This window comes from Typopeltis vanoorti, chromosome 3 (genome assembly GCF_054136105.1).
Source record: "Typopeltis vanoorti isolate ZY-2024b chromosome 3, IOZ_Tvanoo_1.0, whole genome shotgun sequence".
Lineage (NCBI taxonomy): Eukaryota > Metazoa > Arthropoda > Arachnida > Uropygi > Thelyphonidae > Typopeltis > Typopeltis vanoorti.
The window spans coordinates 17,002,817-17,027,522 of record NC_143551.1 but is presented as its reverse complement, the minus strand read 5'-3'; the positions used below and the strand labels follow the sequence as shown (position 1 = coordinate 17,027,522).

The following is a 24,706-nucleotide window of genomic DNA, read 5'->3' as shown; positions in this document are numbered from 1 at the left end:
ATAGGATATTATATTCAGACAATAATGATCAAGGAGAGGAAGGAGTAGCGATAGCATTCAGCACCAAACACAAAGATAAATTTCTTGATTGGAATGCAATTTAAAGTAGAATTATGTGTGGACTTCCAAATGGGGAAATGGACAAGAAGCTTATTTGTGCCTATGATCCTACAGAAGGTTCTTCTAAGGAAGAAGGAGAGGAGTTTTTTTAAGTCATTATGGGGGGGGGGGCTGAAAGGTTCTGATATATACCTAGAACAAAAATGATATTAAAGCAACTGATATAACCACAAGAAAGAACATATTGTAAAACCCTTTAAACCTTATGTTTTATCAAATTGTAATGATTTGTTCTTTTTTTTTTTAGGATATATAAGAAGACATGTCAGAGGTTTTGAAGAAATTGGAAGATAGATAGGTGCGGGCTGTCATCAAGTTTTTTGTGCTGCAAGAACAGTCCACAGCTAAGATTGACCAAACTTTATGAGACTTTAAGGAACTGTGCCCTAGGATATCAAACAGTTGCCAGATTGGTGGCCAAGTTTAAAACTGGACATCCTGAGACAACAGATGCTCCCAGGACAGGAAGACCTTCCACAGCATCACATCTGAAAATATTGATGCAGTGCATGTCATGATCCTTGATGATAGATGAATGCCAGCCAGAAACATTGCAAAGACTCTGAGGATATTCAGGGAATGAGTGCGGTCGTTATCCACCAACATGAGGACATGCAGAAACTCTCAGCGAAGTGGGTCACCAAATATCTGAATGCTGACCAAAAAAGAGAGAATGTGTGCTGTCATCTCAATGGATTTTGGGTCATTTTGAAAAATCAGGTGTAGATGTTTTGGTTCTTATTGTGACTGTTGATGAAACATGGCTTCATCACTATGACTCAGAGACCAAACAACAGTCACTGAACTGGAGACACAAAGGTTCTCCACAGCCAAAGAAGTTCCAAACCCAAATGTCAGAAGGGAAGGTTGTTGCCATTGTCTTTTGGGATAGGGATAGTGTAATCCTTACCGAGTACCTCAAAAAAAATGTGAAACTTACAGCAACAGTTTATTCAACAGCTCTGAAGGAAAAATGCTGCGAGAAATTGAGCAGAGGCACGTTGCTTTTGCAGGACAACATACCTGCTCATGAAACCCAACAGACAATACATAACTTGAGCTTGAGTGTTTGCTCCACCCACCCTATTTGCCAGATCTGGCCCTATCTGGCTATTTCCTATTCCCAGATTTAAAGAAACACTTGAAAGGAACAAAATTTAACACAGATGATGAAGTCGTATCTGCAGCTGAGGACTGCTTTCTGCATCAAGAGAAAGACTTTTCTCAGAGGATTGCAAAGATGTGGCAGCATTGTAACAAGTGTATAATATTTCATGGGGAATATGTAGAATAATGTGTAAGTTACATGGTTCTACTTCAATTCCTTCATGGTGATTATCACAACTTTTCAGCACATCCTCATATAGCAGGTAGATCTGACAAAAAAATTGGAAAAGTAGTCCTTGTAGGAGAGCTAAACTACAGAGTAGGAAATGAATCTTGCCAGGCATACAGATAATGTTTCAGGAAAATTTGGAGAAAAGAGCAAGGCCAATATTAATGGTAAGTATCTGCTTGATTTTTACTCAGGATATGGACTTGTCATTACTTGTCATGTGAACTTGTGCACATGTCTTGCCATGTGCATAAGTTCACATGGTGAGACAATGCAATAAATAAGAAAGCCTCATTGGCTGTGTTATTATTGATAGTGATGTTTTCATCCTGGTTCAGGATACAAGAGTATGCAGAGGATTTGAAACTGGAAGTGATCATCACTTAGTTTTATGTAGACTAGAAATGAATATCACATTGAAAAGAGCAATATGTAAGTTTTAAAAAGAGTTAAATTTAAGCAGCTTTCACAGGTTAACTGTAGACTCAACTATACAAACATTATTCATGAAAAAATGAAACAGTTTGAAAACAAGAATCAAATCTTGGAGCCTCAGTGGAATTTCTGAAGAAAACATTTATTGATTCACCTAGGGAGGGATATTGTGAAGTTGTCTGTAAGGATAGAGAAATAAGAACACCATGGCGGATACAAGAAGTTAAAAAGAATCAGGCTTGGAAAAGAAGAAAGCATAACAAATGTTTCTAGCAAATAAGTTGGCAGATGCCTTAAAAGAATACAGAGAAAAATGTATGATCACTTAAGTTATGTGTAAAAGTATCTAAACAAAAGTCATGGGAAGAATTCAACAATTATATAGGAGATTAATATCAGGAAAGTGGCAATATGTTCTAGAGACTATTGAAAAGCTTAGAAATATGAAAGACTACTGTAAAAGGAATCAAAGATAATAAAGGTGATGTGAAGAGAAGAATATCTTAATGTCTGTAGTAATTACTTTGAAAGATTGCTAAATGAAACTAACAATTGAAACTCTTGAAAATGAGTAATACAAACAGGAGTGCATATCCATACTTGAAGCAGAAAAAGCCATCAAAAATTTGAAATGTGAAAAGGAAGCTGGAATAGATGATATTCAACCAGAAATGCTCAAATATAGAGGTACAAAAGTTTTGCAATGGCTACGCTGCATAATTCATAAGACCCTGTCAGAATGTCAAATTCCAAGTGATTAGTGTTGAACTCTCAAAAAGAGGAATAATGCTGAATGCAAGAATTACAGAGGAATTTCTCTATAAGTATTCTGAATTATGCAAACATATTAGAGAAGAGGCTGAAAAAATTGTGGAAGGGAAACTTCCACGATTTTTAAAAAAAGATAAAAGATTTTTAAAACACTATCATTGAAAATGTCAACTGTGTTGTGAATGGAGAACCTGTGGAACAAGTGAAACATTTCAGCTACTTAGGCACGATTTTTACTGAAGATGGTAAATTAAATATCGAAATAGACAACAGAATCAGCAAAGCTGGTATGGTAGGAAGTCAATTGAATAAATTCATATGGAATAAGAGAGAAATTAGTCGGAACACTAAATTGTATACAAGTATACAAGTCTTGTATACAAAACTGTATACAAGACAGTGTTCAAACCAGTTTTAACTTATGGATCTGAGAGCTGGGTCAGAAGTAAAACACTTGACCAGAGACTAGAGACCGCAGATATGAGAGTGCTGAGAAACATTATAGGCGTGAACAGATGGCATCAATGGCAATATCATATTAAAAACGAGGATATTAGGAAAGAGCTTGACATTGTCTGCATCCAGGAATGCATTAGCAGAGCTAATCTCAGGTGGTATGGTCACTTAAACAGAATGGGCGAAGAAAGATTAGCAAAACAAGTGTTCTCTGCCAGGTTGGCAGCAAAACGACCCAGAGGAAGACCAAGATATAGGTGGATTGATACGGTACAAAGTGCCTTAGACGATAGAAATATAAGATCTGATAATGTTGGAGTCTTGACAAGTAACAGACTGATTTGGAGGAAAATTGTAGATAGGAAGTTAGTAATGATGTAATTTTTTTCATGTAGTACTATCATATCCTGTACACCCCTTAAGGGTACATGGCAGGAATTTGATGATGATGATATAATTATATGGGGTAAATGTAACTTTACTGAGCATTAAGCAGCCTATATTTAAGTTGTATGTCAGCAGTTAGAAATGAAGGAAATGCAGAAAGATGATTTGATAAAAACTCAGGTTTAAGGCAAGAGTGTACACTATCTCCACTTTTATTCCTTATCTATATGGATCATCTTATTAAAGAAAGTGCAGTTAAGCCTGATATTGGAATCAGAGATATCAAACTTAGCTCTTTGCTTCATGCAGATAATGTATCTCAGGATTCTTTAAATGAAATGAATAACATCATCATCATCTTCCTTATACCCTCTTTTACCTTGCAGTGTCGAGGGTCCATTGATCATTGGACCTCACTCCGTTTACAGGATAAGGTGGTCAGCCTTATGCCCCGGTGTATCCTATGGCCTGTAGTGTTCAGTTCTCAAGGCCAGTTTGCCTGCTTTTGCGGGATGAAAAACCCCAGAATAAACTGGGGAAAAAACTCTGCTGTCCACGCCCACGACTGGCTAACTTGGCTATGGCTGAGGAAGATCCTTCAGCTCCTCACGTCACGACGGGAATTGAACCTAGGACACTCCTTCCCCAGGCATATGGTTGCGAAGTGCATAGCCACTAGGCTAACCGTGCGGACTAGCCATTGAAACTATGAAAATTAGGCATGAACATAGAAAACTTCAGCTAACTGTATCTTCTCCATTAAGAAGATAGTTTAGTATCTTCTTAATGGAACACCTGTAGAACAAATAAAATATATCATCTGTTTAGGCACAGTTTTTAAGTGAAGAATGGAAAAATAAATATGGAAATAGACAACAGAATAAACTGAGCTGATATGGTGGGGAACCAACTAAATAAATTTACATGTAATAAGAGAAATTAGCAAAACACTAAACTAGCAGTATACAGGGTAGTGTTCAAAGCAGTGTTACCATATGGATCTGTGAGTTGGGTTAGAAATAAAGCACCTGATCAAAGATTATTGATCACTGATTGAGATAGATATATATATCTTCTTACAAAAATAGAAAAGGCAAGTTCACTCATTCCTAATCATTTGGCGAAACTTCTTCGTATTGAATCGATTTTCATTATAAATAATGCTAAACCTCCAAAAGATAATATTTCTCTGGCTGAAGGACAAGCCCTAAAAAATCTAAAACAGAACAGTAACATTATTATTTTACCTCTGGATAAAGGCAATTCCACGGTCATCCTCAACTCCGAAGATTATCACAACAAAATGCTTCAATTACTTGGAGATAGTTCGACATATTCAATTCTTCAGGAAGATCCTACAAGAGAATTACAAAACCGTACAAACAACTTGTTAAAGACTGCGAGTGAACTTCCTCATAATGTTCGCCTCTCTTTACGCTCTCTACATCCTCTTATCCCACGCATCTATGGAGTTCCCAAAATTCATAAAAAAAACCCTCTTCGCCCAATTGTGGAAGAAATTGATTCACCTACATATAAACTTTCAAAATATCTAGCAAAGTACCTCAAGTGTTTCTCCAATAAATCTTCATCTTTCATCAAAAACACCACAGATTTTTTTCTCATATTAAAGATATTCCCATCGATGAATATGACATTCTAGCAAGTTTTTACGTTATATCTTTGTTTACTAACGTTCCTACAGACGAGGTACTTACATTACTAAAGGACAAATTATCCAAAAAAATGTTTGCTTTATTAAAACATTGCATTCATTCTGGTTACTTCAAATATCAGGACTCCATTTACCAACAAAAACAAGGCCTGGCAATGGGCAATCCTTTGTCCCCAGTTCTAGCTAATATCTTCCTTGAAGATTTTGAAACGAAAGCCATATCTTTCTTCTCATTTAAACCGAAAGTTTGGAAAAGATGTGTTGATGATATTTTCATTGTTTGGAATCACAGGCACACATCTCTCATAGATTTTCTTAATCATCTTAACATCCAACATCCTAATATAAAATTTACTGCTGATCTAGAAAATAATAACTCCTTGCCTTTCCTGGATGTCATGCTTACACGTTGCTCTGAAAGATTAAAAATCTCTATATACAGAAAACCTACTCATACCAATAGATATCTGCATAATCTTTCTCATCATTTTCCACCACAAAAACTTGGAACTATATCTACCTTACAACACAGAGCATGCTCTCTCTTGAATGAACAAGATGAACTACAAAAAGAAATAAATCACCTCTCTCTTATCTTAAAACAAAATGGTTACTCTGAAAAAACGATTAAGAAATTTCTTCTGGATCCTCCTAGACAGTGCACCACAGAAACTATTAATTTTAAAGGCAGCATCTCCATCCCATGCATTAGCACAGTCTCTAACAAATTAGCAAAAGTCCTTAAAAAATATAACATCAAGACGTTCTTCACCACACTTCCCAAAATCCGTTCTCTAATCAGCCATCCAAAGCCTCCTCATCACAACCTAAAATATCCAGGTGTATATAAATTATGGTGCGATTGCAATATCCCTTATTTTGGACAAACTAACAAATCTGTTGAGCAATGTATAGAAGAGCATAAAGGAGACATCTCTTACAAAAGATCACATGCAACTGCGTTATCCAGTCATGTACTTTTTTCAAATAATCCTAATGATGAACAACAAAGCCACTCCGTTTGCTGGGATAGATCAGAAAATATTTTTCGCTGTGATGATGAGTTTGAGAGAAAAATTATAGAATCAAGGGAAATCCTTCTGAATCCTGTCCACTTAAACAACAATTTGAGTTATAACATCCCAGATAGCCATGCTGCAGTTATTCAATATTGGTTTTCACATGAGTCTGCACGCATACTTGCAATAAACAATGGCACACCTGTTAGAACAACTTGAAAAAATACGTTTTTTATGTATCAATTATGTGTGGCGATTTTTTACCTGTATTTTCCAGTTTTTAGATACTTCAATGTTTATTACTGTTCTCTTCCTTTAAGAATACCTGATGAAGGCTATTATAAGCCGAAACTAGTTGTATTATTCTTATTAAATCTTTATAAGTAATCTCGGTTTTTAAGTCATTAAATCTATTTTTAAAAAAATATATATATAAAAAACCAGAATGCTTGATTCATTCTGTTTAGGATGAAGATATTAGGAAGGAACTTGATTTTGTTTGTATTTCAAAAATAATGTGTGAATTGGGCTAATCTAATGTGGTATGGTCACTTAAAAAGAATGTGAGAGGTAAGGTTAGCAAAATAAGTGTTTGATTGCTAGGGAAAAGATTCCGAGGATGACCAAGATATATATATATGAATCGATTTAGTCAGAAGTACCTTAAGAGGCTGAAATATTAGATAATAATGTTGAAGTGTGACAAGTAATAGACTAATTTGGAGGAAAATTGTTCATAGGAGATTAGTAATAATGTGAACTTAATCATGCAGTACTGTCATAGTAGTTTGTGCACCCCTTGAGGATGCATATCAGGAAATTGATGATGTTAATATATTTTAAAATAATAATAATAAAATAAAAATAAATAAAAGAAAGAAAAAAGAAAATTGATTTGAATATCTGTCTAATACCTCTTTGGTGTCCATTTAAATTTTTCTGGTCAATTAACATAGTGGAAGTGGAGATTTTGCTTGTAGGATTGCTAAAGTAAAAGTACAGTGAGGTTCCATTTTGAAGCTGTGAAGGGTAAAGGTCTGCTAAAGTTAAGACCAGAGATTGGTAAGGAAGGTAGGCGTATGTGTATAGTGCTTGACAGGTTTAGCTCTTGTTACTTTATAAGCTCTGATAATGGCAATTTTTACTTCTGAGATGTTTCATTTTCACTTTTCATTGTATGCAATTTCTCCTTGATAGTATAATAAAATTAGTTTAATCCTTTATCCAAGTGTGAGCAAACAAAGTTTGCACCTGAAAGTATCTTCAGGACTGGGGTAAGGTGGTACAACACCAGGACAACTCGTTGTAAAGGTGGAGAAAGCTACCAACACTCCTATCTCAGTATCTCCTATAATGCAAAACACATCTCCTTGCGGATATGTCTAATGTTATGCATTAAGGGAAGGGCCACTACCCAGACCAGTTTCGACCTTTATTGAGGTCTCTTCAGTGGGAGCCAGGCCCAAGTGGAGATACCAGGCAGAAGCATTTGCAGGTCATCTCTACCTATAGGATTTGCCAAATGGTGTGCCACCCTTTTTTAATAAATTACTCTGGATTTAGAGAAAGATGTTGAAAGTTTATTTTTCACTTGGTTAGAGTATAATAAAATTAGTTTAATCCTTTATCCAAGTGTGAGCAAACAAAGTTTGCTCACATCTCCTTGATAGATTTGAATACTAGAAATTCTTACCAAAAGCAAAACAGATTTTAGAAGAGATAGTTGTAAAAATCGGTGTTGAAGATGAATGGGAGAATTTAGAAAAGTTATGAATAAAGAAGTAATGAAAAATTAGGAAAGAAAAACAAAACATGAAAAATGGATAAGAGCTGGTAGTTGAAAGTTTTTCCACTTGGTTATAAATTAAATTGAAGATACCAAGAAATTAAATTCATATTTAATCCTTTCTTCAAGAGCCAAACCTATGTGCATAATGAATCACTGAAATAATTCTTATTGGTATGGTAACATTTATTCCCCACTCAACCCTAAATTCCTTTCCCAGTATCTAAGATTCTCTCCACAGGTGCACCAGTGCTGTACAAATTCAAGAGTCAGGCATACTGCAACTAGCTTGCATACAAAACTCCACCTTCCTATATTGCTTACACCAAAGCTTGGAATAGCTGCAAGAAAACGATTACCACATCGAAAATTGACTTGGAGAGAGCTGAAAGCAGGAAACTTGCATCCTGCAAATGGCAGCCATGTTTTCTGGGCTCTTGCCAAAGCTTTTGGCTGTAACTTCTGCCCAGCACTACTCACATCACTATTACACCCAGATGGTACAACTGCATAATCACTCACAAGACTAAAACAACAAATCACTCACAAAGAAAAAAGCCATCCTCCTGGTTTTCTACTTCTCCTCCAATTATTACATAGCATGATCATGGTAAATGTCTTATAACTATTCTAAACACTCAGTGCCGCTTCTAAAAGTCTGTGCTTCAGAGTTGACTCACACTCTCTGCTGCCTATTTACACTTTCTTATTTCACTGTTATCTATCCTGCTGTCTGGAAATTAACCCACATACAACCTAAGAAGGGGTATTAAATCTTTACTTACAAACTATGGCCGGTTTCTCTCACCTGAGTCTTTCTAAAGTAATGGAAAAACCATCAATGGCCAACTTCTATGCTTCATTGAAGACTCATCTAATAAATGACAGACAGTATGGTTGCATCATTGCTGAATCACTCCAGGACAGGAAACTCAGCAGTGACTCCACTCAATGACAAGCAAAAGTCTCCATGAGTTGAGGAAGTAATACTGAAGTCATATATTTCCCATATACAAGCAGTGAAAAGATGATTAGGGATGATAAAGGTGACATGAAAACTGCAGAAAAAGCTATCCTTGAAGTATGGAGTAATTGCTTCGAAAAATTGTAAAAATTGTAAAGGCATTCAATCAGGAATACATAGCCATAATTGAAGTAGAAAAAGCCATCAAAAGTCTGAAATGTGGAAAGGCAGCAGGAGTAGATGATATTCAACCAGAAATGCTCAAGTATGGAGGTATAAAAAACTTAGTGGCTGCACTGCATAGTTCAGAAGGCCTGGACAGAGGGATGAATTCCAGATGATTGGAATAGAGCTCTCATAGTACCCATATATAAAAAAGGGAAATAAAACTGATTGTGAAAATTACAGAGGCATTTAATTACTGAGTGTTCCTGGTAAAATGTATGCAAGTATACTTGAGAAACGGTTGAGAAGGATTGTGGAAGAGAAGCTGGTGAAGAACACGCTGGATTCAGGCCAAATAGAGGCTGTCAGGATCAGATTTTCACTTTACGACAAATAGTGGAAAAATCATGGGAATATAACAAAGATCTGTATTTAAGTTTTGTCGATATTTGAAAAGGCATTCGACAAGGTGCCAAGAGAGAAGCTATTCAATACACTACAGTTATATGGTGTCAGTGGAGCATTATATCAAGCAATACTTAGTCTTTATTTGAGTTGTAAGTCAGCAGTTAGAAATGAAGTACAGGAAGGTATAATAAATCTGGTGTCAGACAATGATGTACTTTATCCCCCTCTGTTACTCATTATCTATATGGATTACGTTATGAAGGAAAGTATATTAAACATAATATCAAAATTGGAGATGTTAATCTCAGTTCTTTGCTTTATGCAGATGACATTATACTTCTAAATAAATCCGCTACAACTCTGCAAGATTCCCTGACTAAAGTGACTAACTGTTGTAATAGATATGGTATGAAGATCAGCATTAAAAAGACAATGAAAATAGGCAGAAACATTGAAAATATCAACTGCATTGTGAATGGAGAACCTATAGAACAAGTAAAAGATTTCAGCTACTTAGGCATGATTTTTTGTGAAGATAGTAAATTAAATATAGAAATAGGCAGCAGAATCAACAAAGCTGGTATGGTAGGAAGTCAACTGAATAAATTTATATGGAATAAGAAAAATTAGCCAAGACAGTATTCAAGCCAATTTTAACTTATGGATCTGAGAGCTGGGTCAGAAGTGAAACACTTGACCAAAGACTAGAGACTGCAGATATAAAATTCCTGAGAAAGATTAGGGGCATGAACAGATGGCATCAATGGCAATATCATATTAAAAATGAGGATATTAGGAAAGAACTTGACATTGTCAGCATCCATGAAAGTATTAGCGGAGCTAATCTCAGGTGGTATGGTCACTTAAACAGAATGGGCGAGGAAAGATTAGCAAAACAAGCGTTCTCTGCCAGGTTGGCAGGAAACTGACCCAGAGGAAGACCAAGATATAGTTGGATTGATACGGTAAAAATTGCCTTACACGATAGAAATATAAGATCTGATAATGTTGGAGTCTTGACAAGTAACAGACTGATTTGGAGGAAAATTGTAAATAGGAAGTTAGTAATGTTGTAAAATTTTTCATGTAGTACTATCATATCCTCTACACCACTTGAGGGTACATGGCAGGAATTTTATGATGATGATTACATTTTTATGGAGGGATCTTGTGAACTGTTTTTTTGTTGTAGCTATTTTTTCAAACATTTGGCTAATAATTTCAAATTCTTGGTTCAGAGCCTGTTCGTTGCAGCAGATTGTTAGGGCTCTGTGTTTGAGGGTGCTGTCGAACCCTAGTTTTTGTGTTGGATGGTGGTATGAATTTTTATGTATGTATTGGCCTATGTGTGTAGATTTGCAGTAGACTGTAAAAGAGAGGTAACCTGAAGGAAGACATGTGACATGTGTGTCTAGAAAAGGAAGGGAGTTGTTGTTCTAGATCTCGATGTTGAATTGGATAATACGTTTGTGTGTTTGTCAAGTGGCTTAGACTTTAGGCTGGCAGAATCTAGAGCTTGTTACTCAAAGTCTTCCATGTCAAAGTTTGCTATTGGGGGGGGGGTGATCTCATGGCCATACCTTCTTTTTATAGGTAAAAATTATTTTGCTATGCGAAATACCAGTGCAGAGTACATGGGCAAAGAGGGCCATGATATCGAGCAAAAATATGTTCTGTAAGAGAAGAATAGTATCATTGATCGGGACATTAGTGAAAAGGGCAGTTATGTCAGAGCTGACTAATAAATCTTTGTCATTGAGTGTTATGTTTCTAATTTTGTTTATAAAGTATTATGTATTTTTTATGTAGAAGTGGGGGGGGGGGATGACCTACCAACTCCTTGAATGTGGCTAGTTTCTTGGTTAAGTGATAATTAGGGCTGTCGATTCCTTCAACTATTGGTCATAGTGGTGTGTTTGTTTTGTTTATGTTTGGCAGGCCATACATTCTGGGAGCACAGGTTGTCCACACTCCTCACACTTACTAACATTAACACTTTGAGTGAGCATCAATGTAAATATACATCGATAGGACTTTAAATCCCAGTAGGTCTAGGACTCAAAGTGTTAAATTGATAGTCATTTTTGTTTGCCCAAGTGGCAAATTCAAATAATTTTGTAAGTGCTGGATATCAGTTGAATCCCTGATTGCCCTGCCTATCTTTACATCATTGGCAAACAATTGCACATCTCCTGTTAGACACTTCCTAATGTCATTAATGTACAGATTGAACAACAGTGGCCCAAGCACTGAATCCTGAGGTTACTTGTTACTTTAAATTTGGCATATTTACACCCACCATATACAACTTTTTGATACTTGTCTGACAACCATCCAATGATCCAAGCCAAAAGTTTATATTCCAATCCCATATTCTTTAGTTTATACAGTAGCCATTCGTGTGGTATCCTATCAAATGTCTTAGCAAAATCCAGTATTATCATAGTGTATCCATTCCCTTTATCCAACCTGGCCGTAACATTATTATAAAATATGAGGAAATTGCTAAAGCATGACTTTCCTTTAGTAAATCCATGCTGCTCCTTGCAGAGTTTAGCTTGTTTATCTATCCATTTCTGTATGAGAGTTTTACTAAATTCTCTAAAATCTTCACTACCACATCAGAGATACTGATAGGTCAGTAGTTAGACACATCAGCTTTTGCACCACCCTGAGCTAAGACCCAGGTTATACAAACAAGTGAAAGGCCCAGCCAGTTCAGCTGAACATTTCTTTAGTAAATGTGCTGATGTTCCATCTGTCCCTATTGACAAATTCTTATCCAGGTTATGTAACAGCTCTTCAACCTCATTTTCATGCACTTCTAACTCTTCATCCAATGTAGCAGTAGCACTGTGCACCACGTTACGTACACCTGGTTGATATATCTTAGTAAAGTGAGCAACTGAACAATCTCATTGGCTTCTGACACCAGAGCATCATCTACATTCAATAAAGTTATTCTTCCACATTCATTTTTTCTTTTGCTTGCAGCATAATGATAAAATTCTTCTTTTGGATCGCCTTTACCTTGCATAGTCAACTTCTTTTTATACTCTTATTTAGCTTTCCACACAATACTTGTTACTTTTCTGGCCTGAGCTTTATATATTTCATAACTTCTCTCACTCTTGTTCTAATGATATTCCTTCCACATCATCTTCTTCTTCTTTTGGATCTCTTGCTTAATAAGGTTTGACATCCATTTCACTCACAACCTATTTATTCTTCAAACACTAGGAATACATTCAGATACCACTTCATTTAAGCACTTTTTCAGATTCCCATGCATTGCTGAAATTTTTCCCATTCATTAAGTGATACCATGGGACCAAAGTTCTCCTACCAAAGTATTCTAAGTTGATCACTTATAGTATATTTACATTCCTTTGGTTCATATCAGGAACTGATGAAGCTGAAACAATTGGAATTCTTGGAAATATCAAACTACAATCATCCATAATCTGCTCTTCATATGTGCTATGGATTGATTTTGGCTGAAATCTATAGATATTGCATTCATTAATTTTAGCCAAAATTTGCTGCTGATTTGTGCTTTTCATCACTTCATCCCTCTTATCATCATCATCATCATGAACCATGGGCTCACTGCCTCCTTCACTATCTTCCACCTTTCTTTGTCCATTGCACAGTGTTGCAGTTTCTGTACACCCATTCCACACCAGTCCTTTATGTCGTCTAACCATTCTCTGTATGGGATACCTCTTCTGTTTACACCATCCGTAATACCAAACATTAATGTTTTTATCTTCCGGTCATCACTCATTCTACAGATGTGTCCAAATAATTGCAGCTTCCATTTTATAATCTTCTGCAGTAGATTCTTCTTTGGTTTTATCTTCCAATAGAGCTCTTCATTTGTAATTTTCTGTACCCATCCTATTCTTAAAATCTTCCTTTCAGATCCATACAGTACACCACTAAAGATGCATGTTTCCAATGCTCTTAATTTTGTTTGCAGGCTAATCGTTTTACTTTTCCAGATGTTATCCATGGCCTTCAGATTTGTTCTTCCCTTTGCAATCCTACAGTCCAAATCATATGTAATTTTACTTCCCAAATATGTGAATTGTTCGACGTTTTCTGTATCAATTCCATCCACTTGTATCTTTTGTTTCATGTTCTTCTCACCAAATACCACTGTCTTTGTTTATTCCATGTTCATAACAAGTCCAAATCTCTTTCCTTCATTTAACAGTTTCAATGTTTTTTTGTAGTTCTCTTCCATCTTCTTCAATAATAACAATGTCATCTGCAAATCTCAGATTGTTAATTCTCATCCAATGTACTGATTTTCCTTTTGCATCTTCCATCATTTTATCCATTACTCTTTCTAAATGTGCGATGAAAATGCTTGGTGTTATTGGGTTCCCCCGTCTAGTACCTCTGCTTGTTCTAAACCATTTCTCCAAATCATTACCTATTCTAACTGCTGCAACTGCACTCTTGTAAAATCTTTTAATATAGCTATTAGTTTTCTGTCAATTCCATAGGATTCTAGCACTGCTGATGTCGCTTTCTGGTTGATACTGTCAAATGCCTTCTGAAAATCAACAAAGCAAGTATATATGTTTTTGTTTTTTCTCCTAGCTTTCTCTGCTATTAACCACATTGTCAAAATCTGTTGAATTGTACTTCTGTCTTTCCTAAATCCTTCTTGCTTGTCTACAGGGTATGCTTCCAATTGTGTTCTCAATTTTTCTGTCAGTATCATCATCATCACCTTACCAAGGTGACTTGTCAAAGCAATTGTTTTATAATTTTTACATTTTAGCTTATTTCCTTTCTTGTATAATGTCACTAATATCGATTTCACCCACCTCCTCTGGCATTTTCCCTTCTTTCCATACCATATTACATAGTTGCATTTCTGAAACCATACTTTTGCCACCATATTTAATCATTTCTCCAGTGATGTTATCATTACCAGGACTCTTATTGTGTTTTAGCTGTCCTATTGCTTTTTCTACCTCTCCTCTTAAAATGTCCATATTATACTCATTACCTAGTGGTGATATCTGTTCAATCAGTTTCCCAACGCTATCGAAATCTAGTTTTTCTTCATATAACTCATACAGTATCTTGTCCACTGCTGTACAATTTTATCTTTATTCATCAATACTTTGCCTTTTTCATCTTTAATTGTGGTCTGTTTTGGTTGCCACCTTCTATTAATAATTCTAATAATTTTGTACACCTCCCTAATTTTATGCTCTCCATAGTGCTTTTCTATATTATTGCACTGGGTTTCTAACCATTTCATCTTATCCATTCTGACTGCTTTTTTCACCTCATTACACTTTCTTCTATATTACTCTTCTGTTTGTTCTGATGTATCCCTTCTTATCTTCAACATTCTCTTTTCCTGTACTAGTCCAGTGTTTTTTGTCCAATCCACTTCTTGATCTTCTGGTACTGTTTCTTCAACTGCATCATCTGTCGCCTTCATTACTCCTTTCACTCTTAGATTGAAATTTTTTTCTTTGTCCACATTTTTAAGTTTCTCTTCTAACACTGTTCTGTACCTTCTTTCTATTTCTGATTCACTTATTCTTGCCGTGTCTCTTTGTTTCTGATGATGGGGTTTATATTGTCTTTTTAGTTTCAACTTGATGTTTGCAATCACTAAACTATGATCCAAGTGTATATCCGCTCCTTGAAAAGTTCAACACTGCTGTACTGATGTTATCCATCTTCCTTTAATCGTAATCATATCGATCATATTCTTGGTTTTCCCATCATTTGAACACGACATCTATTTTTTACACTCCTTTTGCTGGAATCTTGTGTTACAGATCATCATCTTGTTGTCTACAGCAAATTCTAACATTTTTTCACCTCATTCATTCCTTTTTCCCAAACCATATTTTTCCATGATGTTTTCTCAACCATCATTATCTATTCTGGCTTTGGCAACATTCAAATCTCCTTCAATAATTAGCACATCTTGCTTTGGTATAGTTTCTTGTCTCTGTCAGATCTTTGTAAAATAAGTCAATATCTTCATATGTGGGTGCATATATCTGGACTATTGATATATTAACTAAGTCAAACAAAGTCAGACACAAAGATCTTTTTTAGGAGATCTAAATGCCATAAGCCCAACTTGGGGCTCCCCACAATCGGAAAGGAGCACGAATGGAAGACATAATTGATGATCTAAACCTTGAGATCATAAACAACAAGCAAAATACATATCTGTCAAAAACAGTAGGCACAGAATCAGCATTAGATTATGAAACTGCAAGTCTTACCCAGTGGAAAATACTAAAGAATGCCATCAGTGATCATAAACCTATTATCAACCATTAATTTGCAGCTAGACCAAAAACCACAGACAAAGCAATCTTGGAACTTCAGAAAAGCAAACTGGCCTAAATACACACAACTATTAGAAACATATTGTACTGGCATACCCACTAGTAAAGAGCTTGATCAGCATCTACTAGAACTAACTAACAACATACAGAAAGCTGCAAAAAATTCAATTCTCAGAGGACTCAGGAAAAACAATTGGGTTCCAGTTTGGAAAGATCACAATATCAATGCTATGATCACTGAAAGAGATATTATCAATGAACAGTTAAAACAAAATAATATAGAAGTTAATAGAATTAACTCAAAACATAGAAGATGAAATTCTAACTGCAAACAAAAAAAGTGGGAAGAATTCTGCAATAGACTAGATCCAAGAACACTCACAACACTGGAACATCATCAGATTAATAAACACCCAACACTTCCAGACTAGCCAAACATTACTCTAATGCAGTGCTTCCCAAACTTATGGATGTAAGGGGCCCCCTTGGAAAAATTAAAATATTTCACGGTCCCCATCGAAACAAAAATCGTAATGCAGACATATATTATTATAATATTTATTTTATTTTTATTTAATACAAAAAATACACAGCGAATATTGCATAAATCAAAGGCAAATATTACATTTTTAGCATCTTACATACAAATTTGACATGGCACACTTAGTTTTAAAACGTTTAAAATTTGTTTTCATTATTTCACAGCCCCCTCAACAAAACTAATGGCCCACAGTTTGGGAAGCACTGCTCTAATACATTGAGCAGTACACCTCCCTAATTGATCTTATCTGTGGACATATGATTAAAAACATGGGGAAAATAGCCAAAAACTGCTTTCTGAAGATATTTAACATGTCCAGAATGCAGGTAAACTACCAAAAATCTTTAAAACATCAGTCATTATACCTTATTAAAATCTAACAAAAACCCTTGTTAGATTTTAGTAAGTCTAAAATCTAGAGACCAATAGCTTTGACTAGTTCTCTCTGTAAACTAAATGAAAGATAATACATACCAGACTTATGAATTGGCTCTTAAAAAATAACAAGATCAACTTCTACCAAACTGCATATAGGTCTCAACACAGTACAGAAGATCAATTATTTTATCTTTGCCAATCAGTCATAGATGGCGTTCAAGAAAAACCATCAAAGAAGACAACAGCAATATTCTTTGATCTCACAGCTGCCTACGATCGCATCTGGAGACAAAAGTTAATAAAAATTTACATGTGATACTGGAATAAGGGGAATGCATTAATTTGGATTTCAGATTTTATGAAAGGAAGAAAAATGAAAGTAAAAGTTAATGGAATTTATTCCAACATGCATCAAACTTGGGGAGTCCCACAAGGTTCTGTTTTAAGCCCACTCCTATTTTTCATCTATATGAACAATATCCATCCTCACATAATAAATGACACAAAAATAGCATGCTATGCAGATGATATATAGCAATCTGGCACACAAGCAGTAATCCTCAACAATCTGAAGAAGTCCTAAATAATTCAATAAAAGGCTTAGAAAGATGGACAAAGGAACTTTAAACTACAGATAAACCCAGAAAAAAAAACAAAACTGAGCATCTTCTCCACTGATAGAAAAAAATAGACACAATTACAACTCTCAAATCAAAACATATAATACCAAAATAGACAAAACAGAATCTCCATAATACTTAGGCCCAATCCTAGACAGTGAACTGAGATTTACAACTCATATTATAAATCTATCTAATAAAGCTCTTAAAAAGCTTAATATCATTAAAAGGCTTCGTGGAACAAAGGGGGTACAAAACTGAAGACACACAAAACTACATATACGACACTCATATGACCCACTATGGAATATACCTCATCAATCTGGGCTCCAGCTTCTACTAGCTCAAAAGAAAAACTTTACAGAGTACAATCAAGAGCAGCAAAAATTATCATAGGTGCAGTCTCATCCACAAATAATTTAAAAGCTCAACAAGAGTGTGGGCTTCACATACTAGAAGACAGAAGAAAACTCTCCACAGTTAAATTCACTAACAGAATCAGGAACCACCAACAGGATCACATCTCACTCAGGACTTTCAATGCCTGGACAAGAAAATCTAGACTAAAGAGATCATCTACATTACAATATGATCATGAAATTAGAAAACAGATTGACTCAGAGCACCTACCTATTGAAATAAGCAAAGAGCCATTCTTTTCCACTATTCTACCAAAAAACACAATGATAAACTTAAATCTCCTTGAACCTTGTTCAAAAAAGGATTCACAGCAAGAAAATAAAATAAAAGGACTTGACACTATACATCACTTAAATAATCCTACACTGCTGGATCATCTGATGAAGCACTCAACCAAGGAGGTTCAGGGGTTTTTCTAACTCTACCTAGAGGCAAGGAAATGCAAATCAAAACCACAGCTGGCAAAATAGCTTCAAACTTCACTTGTGAATCAACAGCCATATAAACAACTCTCAAATTCTATCTCTCGAATCCAGTAATAAACATTACAGAAAGAATAATCTTCTACAGTGACTCAAAATCTGCACTTGAGGCATTAAAAAATGGATACAAAACTCACACAGGAAATTCATGAACTACTACAAACCTTAAATTTGAAAAATAAGAACTGCACACTGCAATGGATAACAGCCTATGTAAATATTGAAGGCAATGAAAGAGCAAACAGACTAGTCAAAGAAGCAAGATACTTACCTCAAAAATTACAACCACTATCACTAACTGATGCTAACTCTGTTGCCAAACAAGATTGGTAAAACAAACTATCAAGAAGAAGAATGAAATCATTGAAATTAATGACCGTAGAGAAATAATCCCAATCATCACCAGACTAAGGATGGAACATTTTAAAGGCATGAAAATTCATCCAGATGGTAGTATGAGCTATGAAACATGCAAAAACTGTGCAGGAGTTGGACTAACACCTGTCCATATTTATTCTTGTCCAGCAATTGCTGCTGCTCTACAGAAAATTGACAATAACTCTAGAGAAAAGTTCTACTCCATCAAAGTTCAACAGATTGCCAAAGCAGTTCTACAGATCCACGGTCATATCTAGAAGCTCTTCAGTGGACTCATCAACAACATTATATATTAAATGGTTTTGCTTGAAATCTTGCTACTATGGTTCATTCATTGACTGGTTTGTAACCTAACTGTGCCTTTCTATCTATTTTTGTTAAGAAGGAAACCAACTCCTACTTCTTGCTTGGTATCATGCCCTGACCATATGACTTCACATCCATTTATCTCTCCTGAGATGTCCATTGCATCTCCACCAGTCGTATCCCTCTTATTGGTCATATTTAAATTTTGCCCATCAGTATATCAAGCTTACCCAAATAAGATGAATTCATAAATTAATATTATGAATACGTGTTGTTTATACCACATAAATTATTGTGGTATACTTACAGTATTGTTTATACTACATAAATTATTGTGGGGTAAACAACACAGTGCAACGAAATAAATTATTTATTTAATTACTAACACTTTGTTGGATTTCAAACCAGCATTTTGAGAGCACATAACTGTGGCACAATACACATCATACAGTGAGGGAAGAGAAACTATTAAAAAATGTAATTGTAACTGAAAAGGAACTAAAGGAAATTGCAACTTTCAGTTTGAATACTGAGAAAATTCTGAAGTCATGATCTACAGGTATGTAAATTAACATGCTTTGATTTAAACTTCACTTGATTATAACTTTTTTTTTTTTTTTTGGCCTAGTTGTTACAAAGCAACTGCTTCATAGACAAAAATTAGCTTAGCTTTTTCTTTTCCAACTTTCAAATTGTTTCTGAACTAACTAATTGAGTGCTGTGTGTCTTATCATAAATATACTTTGTATTTTAAAGATACTGGTTTGAAATCCAGTAAAACATTAAGCTCATTAAATTATTTTTTGTTGTTCTGGTGGTGTTTATATACTATTATGAATAATCACCAATGCTTAGCCTACATTAGAAGATAAATTCTTAAATGGGCAAAATTTTTGTTGCATAATCAAAAGGTAAAAAGAAAATAAAACTACTATGACTGAATAATCTGTTTTTGCATATGATACTTATTCAATATTTATAAAATAATTTAAATATTTATTAAAAAAAAAAAAAAAAATCAGCTAACGCCTTTTTATTCCCGTATACGGGGAGTAGGCGAGGCCATTTAGCCCTATCTAACTTTTGGAGACTGAGTGGGCAGTTCAATCTCCACTGGTACCAATCAGAGATAGATGGCCCAAGGCTATCACTAATTAAGCGGTACTCAGTGAAGAGAGATGGCTCAAATGTGCCGCCATCTCGTAGTCCCTAACCCTAACACAATATATTTTTTAATGTCTGAAATAATGTGGGTTCTGCGGTCGATTTTCTTGAGTTTACAGGACGAAAAACCCCGAGTTTCCGGGAGGAAAAACCTGCTTGCCCGTGCCAGAGATCGACTAACTCGGGAACCAGTCGAAAAAAGGCTTAGAAAAATTTCCTCTAGTCACTGACTAGACTCGAAACCAAGTCTTCCTTCGTGCGGCCAAGCGCCGTGGTTGGCAAACGCCACATCCACTGAGCTACACAGGCTCAAATATTTATATATTTAAATATTTATTTAAATTTTGAATTCTAGAATACATTTATGAGAGCACTGTTTATTGTTATTTTTAAACTGGAATTATACTTTCTGAAGTATCAGTTCCCTATTTCTGATAACTAAGTATGTTTTTCATAAGAATTGACCTAAGAATTGCTTTCTGTAAAGTTTATATTATTTCTTTCAGATAGGAGGCCCAATATGGATGAATAAGCTTCATGATCAAGAATTTGTAACATCTGTAGTTGATGCAGTAGGAAAAGAAGAAAATAAATACAACACTGCAAGAAGGATGCTGGGAACACTGATCTTAATTGCTGAGGTAAAATTTTTAATTGACTGCTTATTTTATGTTTGTCATTTTTAAAATTATATATATTCCATTTTTTGCAGCTAGTTTAATTTCATGAAAGTTGAGGTTGTTTCATTATAATCGTCAGTGCTTTCTTCAGTATTGAAGTTAAATTACTCTGGGAACAATGTGGTTTTACTCACTGTGGTCTTTTTTAAGAGAGTTGCATGGAAATGCTCTTTTTTATTACACATAATACATATGTAATAAATGCATATATCATTGTTTATAGTTCTGTAGTGGTTGTTCATGGCATTGTTACATTATAAGTAGCGTTTGGTCCTGAGAAAGAGAGAGAGCTAATGGACATTGGGTAATTGAAAAAGGAAATAAAATAATACTAATTATAAACTTAGTCATATTATTAATAAAATGGTGTCTTTATAGTGCAGCCAGCAGCAGTAATCCTTTGATTTGAAACACCTAGATTTGAATCTCATCTAGGATGTGAAACATTTATATGGGCTTTTTTTATTAGAGGGAGAGCTTCCGTAGTTCACTCAATATAGACAAAGCCCTTTGGTCAGAAAGACTTAGGTTCGATTCCTATTGAATCTAGGTCTTTCTGACGAAGTTGGAGGATTTTTTCACTCGGTAACTCTGGTTTTTTGTCCCTCAGAACAGGCAAACCGGCCCCATGAACACAACATGAATTTACAGCCATGAATACTTATGACAATATGTGGAAGATATAAGGTCCTCACCACTTGTCATTATGCCTGTAGTTAACCATTAGTCACATCATGGTAATAAACCTCCTAGATTAGAGATTGCACATGAATGGGGGAGGTCTTTCTTTGTGTTCCATCCTCAGTGTACAAGTTTCTACCATTTTCTTTGTTCTGTTTCTCATGAGTTTTTTTTGTTTTATTTCCCACCATTTCCTTTATCTCATTGTTACATTTGCTGGGAAATTCAGTTTCTTATACTGAAGGTTTTCTGCTTATAGTAGCTTAAAATGACATTAATTCTATGGAGTCCTAAGTTGTGAGAGATCCTACTGTCAACACAATATATCTATCATACTACTCTTTGAAACCATTAACAGACAAAGCACTCACAACTGACTCATGCAACCCATTCCATTCATTCACCACTCTCCAAGTGAAAAATCTAGTCCTCATGCCCTTCCCAACCACACTCTTACCCAAGGGATGACCTGTTATTCTGCCCTCTCTAGCCAAGTGCTGAAACATTTCCCCTGCATCAGTCTTATAAAATCCTTTAAGTAACTTAAATGATGTTTCTATCATACCCCTCCCCCTTTTTTTCCCACCTATCCTATCAACCAACTTTTGTAATCCACAAACCCTCAATCTATCCTCATAGAGAGCATTCCACAGACCGTTCCCCATCTTGGTCACTTGCCTCTAGATCCTCTCCACTATTTCCTCATCTCCAAGAATCCCAGGTAACCAGACCTAAGCACAGTAATCCAGGTGTGGTCTTATCAAGACTTTATAAAAAGGAATGATAACTCCCCTATCTCAGCTTGTTAGTGTATTCTTCAATAACCAAGCAATCCTGTGAGCTACCTTGGCAACTTTAGCATTATGTCTTCTAAACTTCAATTCTCTGTCTATTACTACCCCCAAATCAATGGCTTCATCAATTTCTTATACAGTTCCATCAATGTGGTACATAGCTTATAATCGATTTATCCCAAAATGCATAAATTTACATTTATCCATATTAAAATGACATCCATTATCTTTTCCCATACCGACAGTCTGTTTAAATCATCCTGCAAGCTCTTCACATCACCTTGATTCACTATTACTCTTCCTAATTTTACATCATCAGCAAGCAACTGAATATTTCCTTTCAGGTTATTTCCTATATCATCTATGTACAAATTAAACAGTAGCAATCCTAGCACAGACCTTGTAGCACACTACTATTTCACCTGGATTTTGCTCTCCACATACCACTTTTTGATATCTGTCCTGCATCCACCCTCTTATCCGTGTAATCAATGTCACATCCATCTCCATTTGTTCTAATTTGTGTAACAGAGTTACATGTGGTATTCTGTCAAATGCCTTTGCAAAATCCATGAGAATCACCTTTAATCATCATCATCAAATTCCTGATATATACCCTCAAGGGGTGTACAGGATATGATAGTACTGCATGAAAAATTGCGTCATTCCTTACCCTACACAACTCACTTCAACCTACAGAACATCAACCATTACCATCCTCAACTCCAATCTCCAAGCCATCCTACAATGGGGTTCGGATAACTTCATAAATTTCAGCACCAATAAAACCCAGTTCTGTACTATTTCCCATAAAAAAGAACAATTTTTCCCCAGTACCCTTTTTGATGATATTCAAATTTCCAGAGAGTTAGAGATCTCACTCCTTGGAATCACCCTCACATCAAACCTCTCCTGGCATAAACATATCTCAAACATTGCATCCTCAGCCTCAAAAAAATTAGGATTTCTCTTTCATTCAAGATGTTACTTCACCCCTTAACAGCTATTAACATTATACACGTCACAAATCTGCCCAACTATTGAATACTGCTCCCACATATGGGGTGGGGTACCTAAAAGCTCTCTCAAAATGCTTGACTCAATTTAGAGGAGAGCACTTAGACTTATCAATGATCCATTCCTTACCAACTCTCTCCCCACTTTCACACAGTGTATGGTCTCTGCAGTATGTTTATTCTACAAATATTTCCATGGGAAATGCTCATCTGAAATAACATCAATAATTCCTTCGCTCAGTAACACGTGCAGCTGCTGCACAACATCCTTTAACAGTACACCTAGAAACAAACAGAACAAGTTTCTTTTCCTCTTCCTTCATCCCTGCAACTGCTGCACTGTGGAACAGTCTCCCACCTGCTGTGTTTCCCAAGGAATACAACTTACAGTTATTCAGATCAAATGTAAACAAATTCCTCCTTTCCCAACCCAGTACCCATACATGGTACTAATGTACTATAGGTTGACAAACCAACCTCCTGTGTATGGGCAACATATAAAAATAAAAAAAAATAAAAACTCCCTATCTACAATTTTCCTCCACATCAGTCTATTCAGTCATGACTCCATTATCAGATTTATATTTCTATCTTCTAAGAACTTTTTACTGTATCAGTCCACCTATATCTTGGTCTTCCTCTGGGTCGTTTTCCTGCCAACCTGGCAGAGAACACTTGTTTTGCCAATCTTTCCTCGCCTGTTTTGTTTAAATGACCATACCACCTCAGATTAGCTCTGCTAACGCATTCCTGGATGCTGACAATGTCAAGTTCTTTCCTAATATCCTCATTTTTAATATGATATTGCCATTGATGCTATCTGTTCATGCACCTAATCTTTCTCAAGACTCTCATATCTGCGGTCTCTAGTCTTTGGTAAGTGTTTTACTTCTGACCCAGCTCTCAAATCCATAAGTTAAAATTGGCTTGAATACTGTCTTGTATACAGCTAATTTAGAGTTTTGACTAATTTCTCTCTTATTCCATATAATAGCAAGGCTTATACATTGGTTAGACATAACTGGTAATTAGTTTACGGAATTAACAACGCAGATGAAGTATATTAATTAAAGGTAACTTTAATGAATCACTTCTATATTTCGGCAACGTCACATTGCCATCTTCAGGAACATAAAGATATGGTATGTGCACTCAGGAACTAACACAAAGCAAATGAGGAAGAAAGCAAGAAACTAATATTGTTCCTAAAGTCATAATGGTGCCCTCTTGCGGGATAATTTGGTAGTTTTGGCAGTTGGGCTGAAGTTCTCATAATGAAAGTCTCCCAAATTTGGGGCAGTTTCATGCACCCAAATTTGTTGAAGTTAGGAACGTTTTTTAGAGGTGCTGAAGATTCTTTGAATAATCTTTTGTATTTAAACT

General features: G+C 35.5%; 1 protein-coding gene across 2 annotated transcripts in view; it reads left to right on the top strand.

The window, feature by feature from the left end:
• Trm1 (tRNA methyltransferase 1) overlaps positions 1-24,706 on the top strand; it is a 182,111-nt gene that overhangs the window by 97,695 nt on the left and 59,710 nt on the right. For both annotated transcript variants that reach the window (XM_090390569.1, XM_090390568.1), the window contains exon 9: positions 20,659-20,793. In XM_090390569.1, the coding sequence (XP_090246695.1) occupies positions 20,659-20,793 (135 nt within the window). The remainder of the gene's footprint in view (positions 1-20,658; positions 20,794-24,706) is intronic.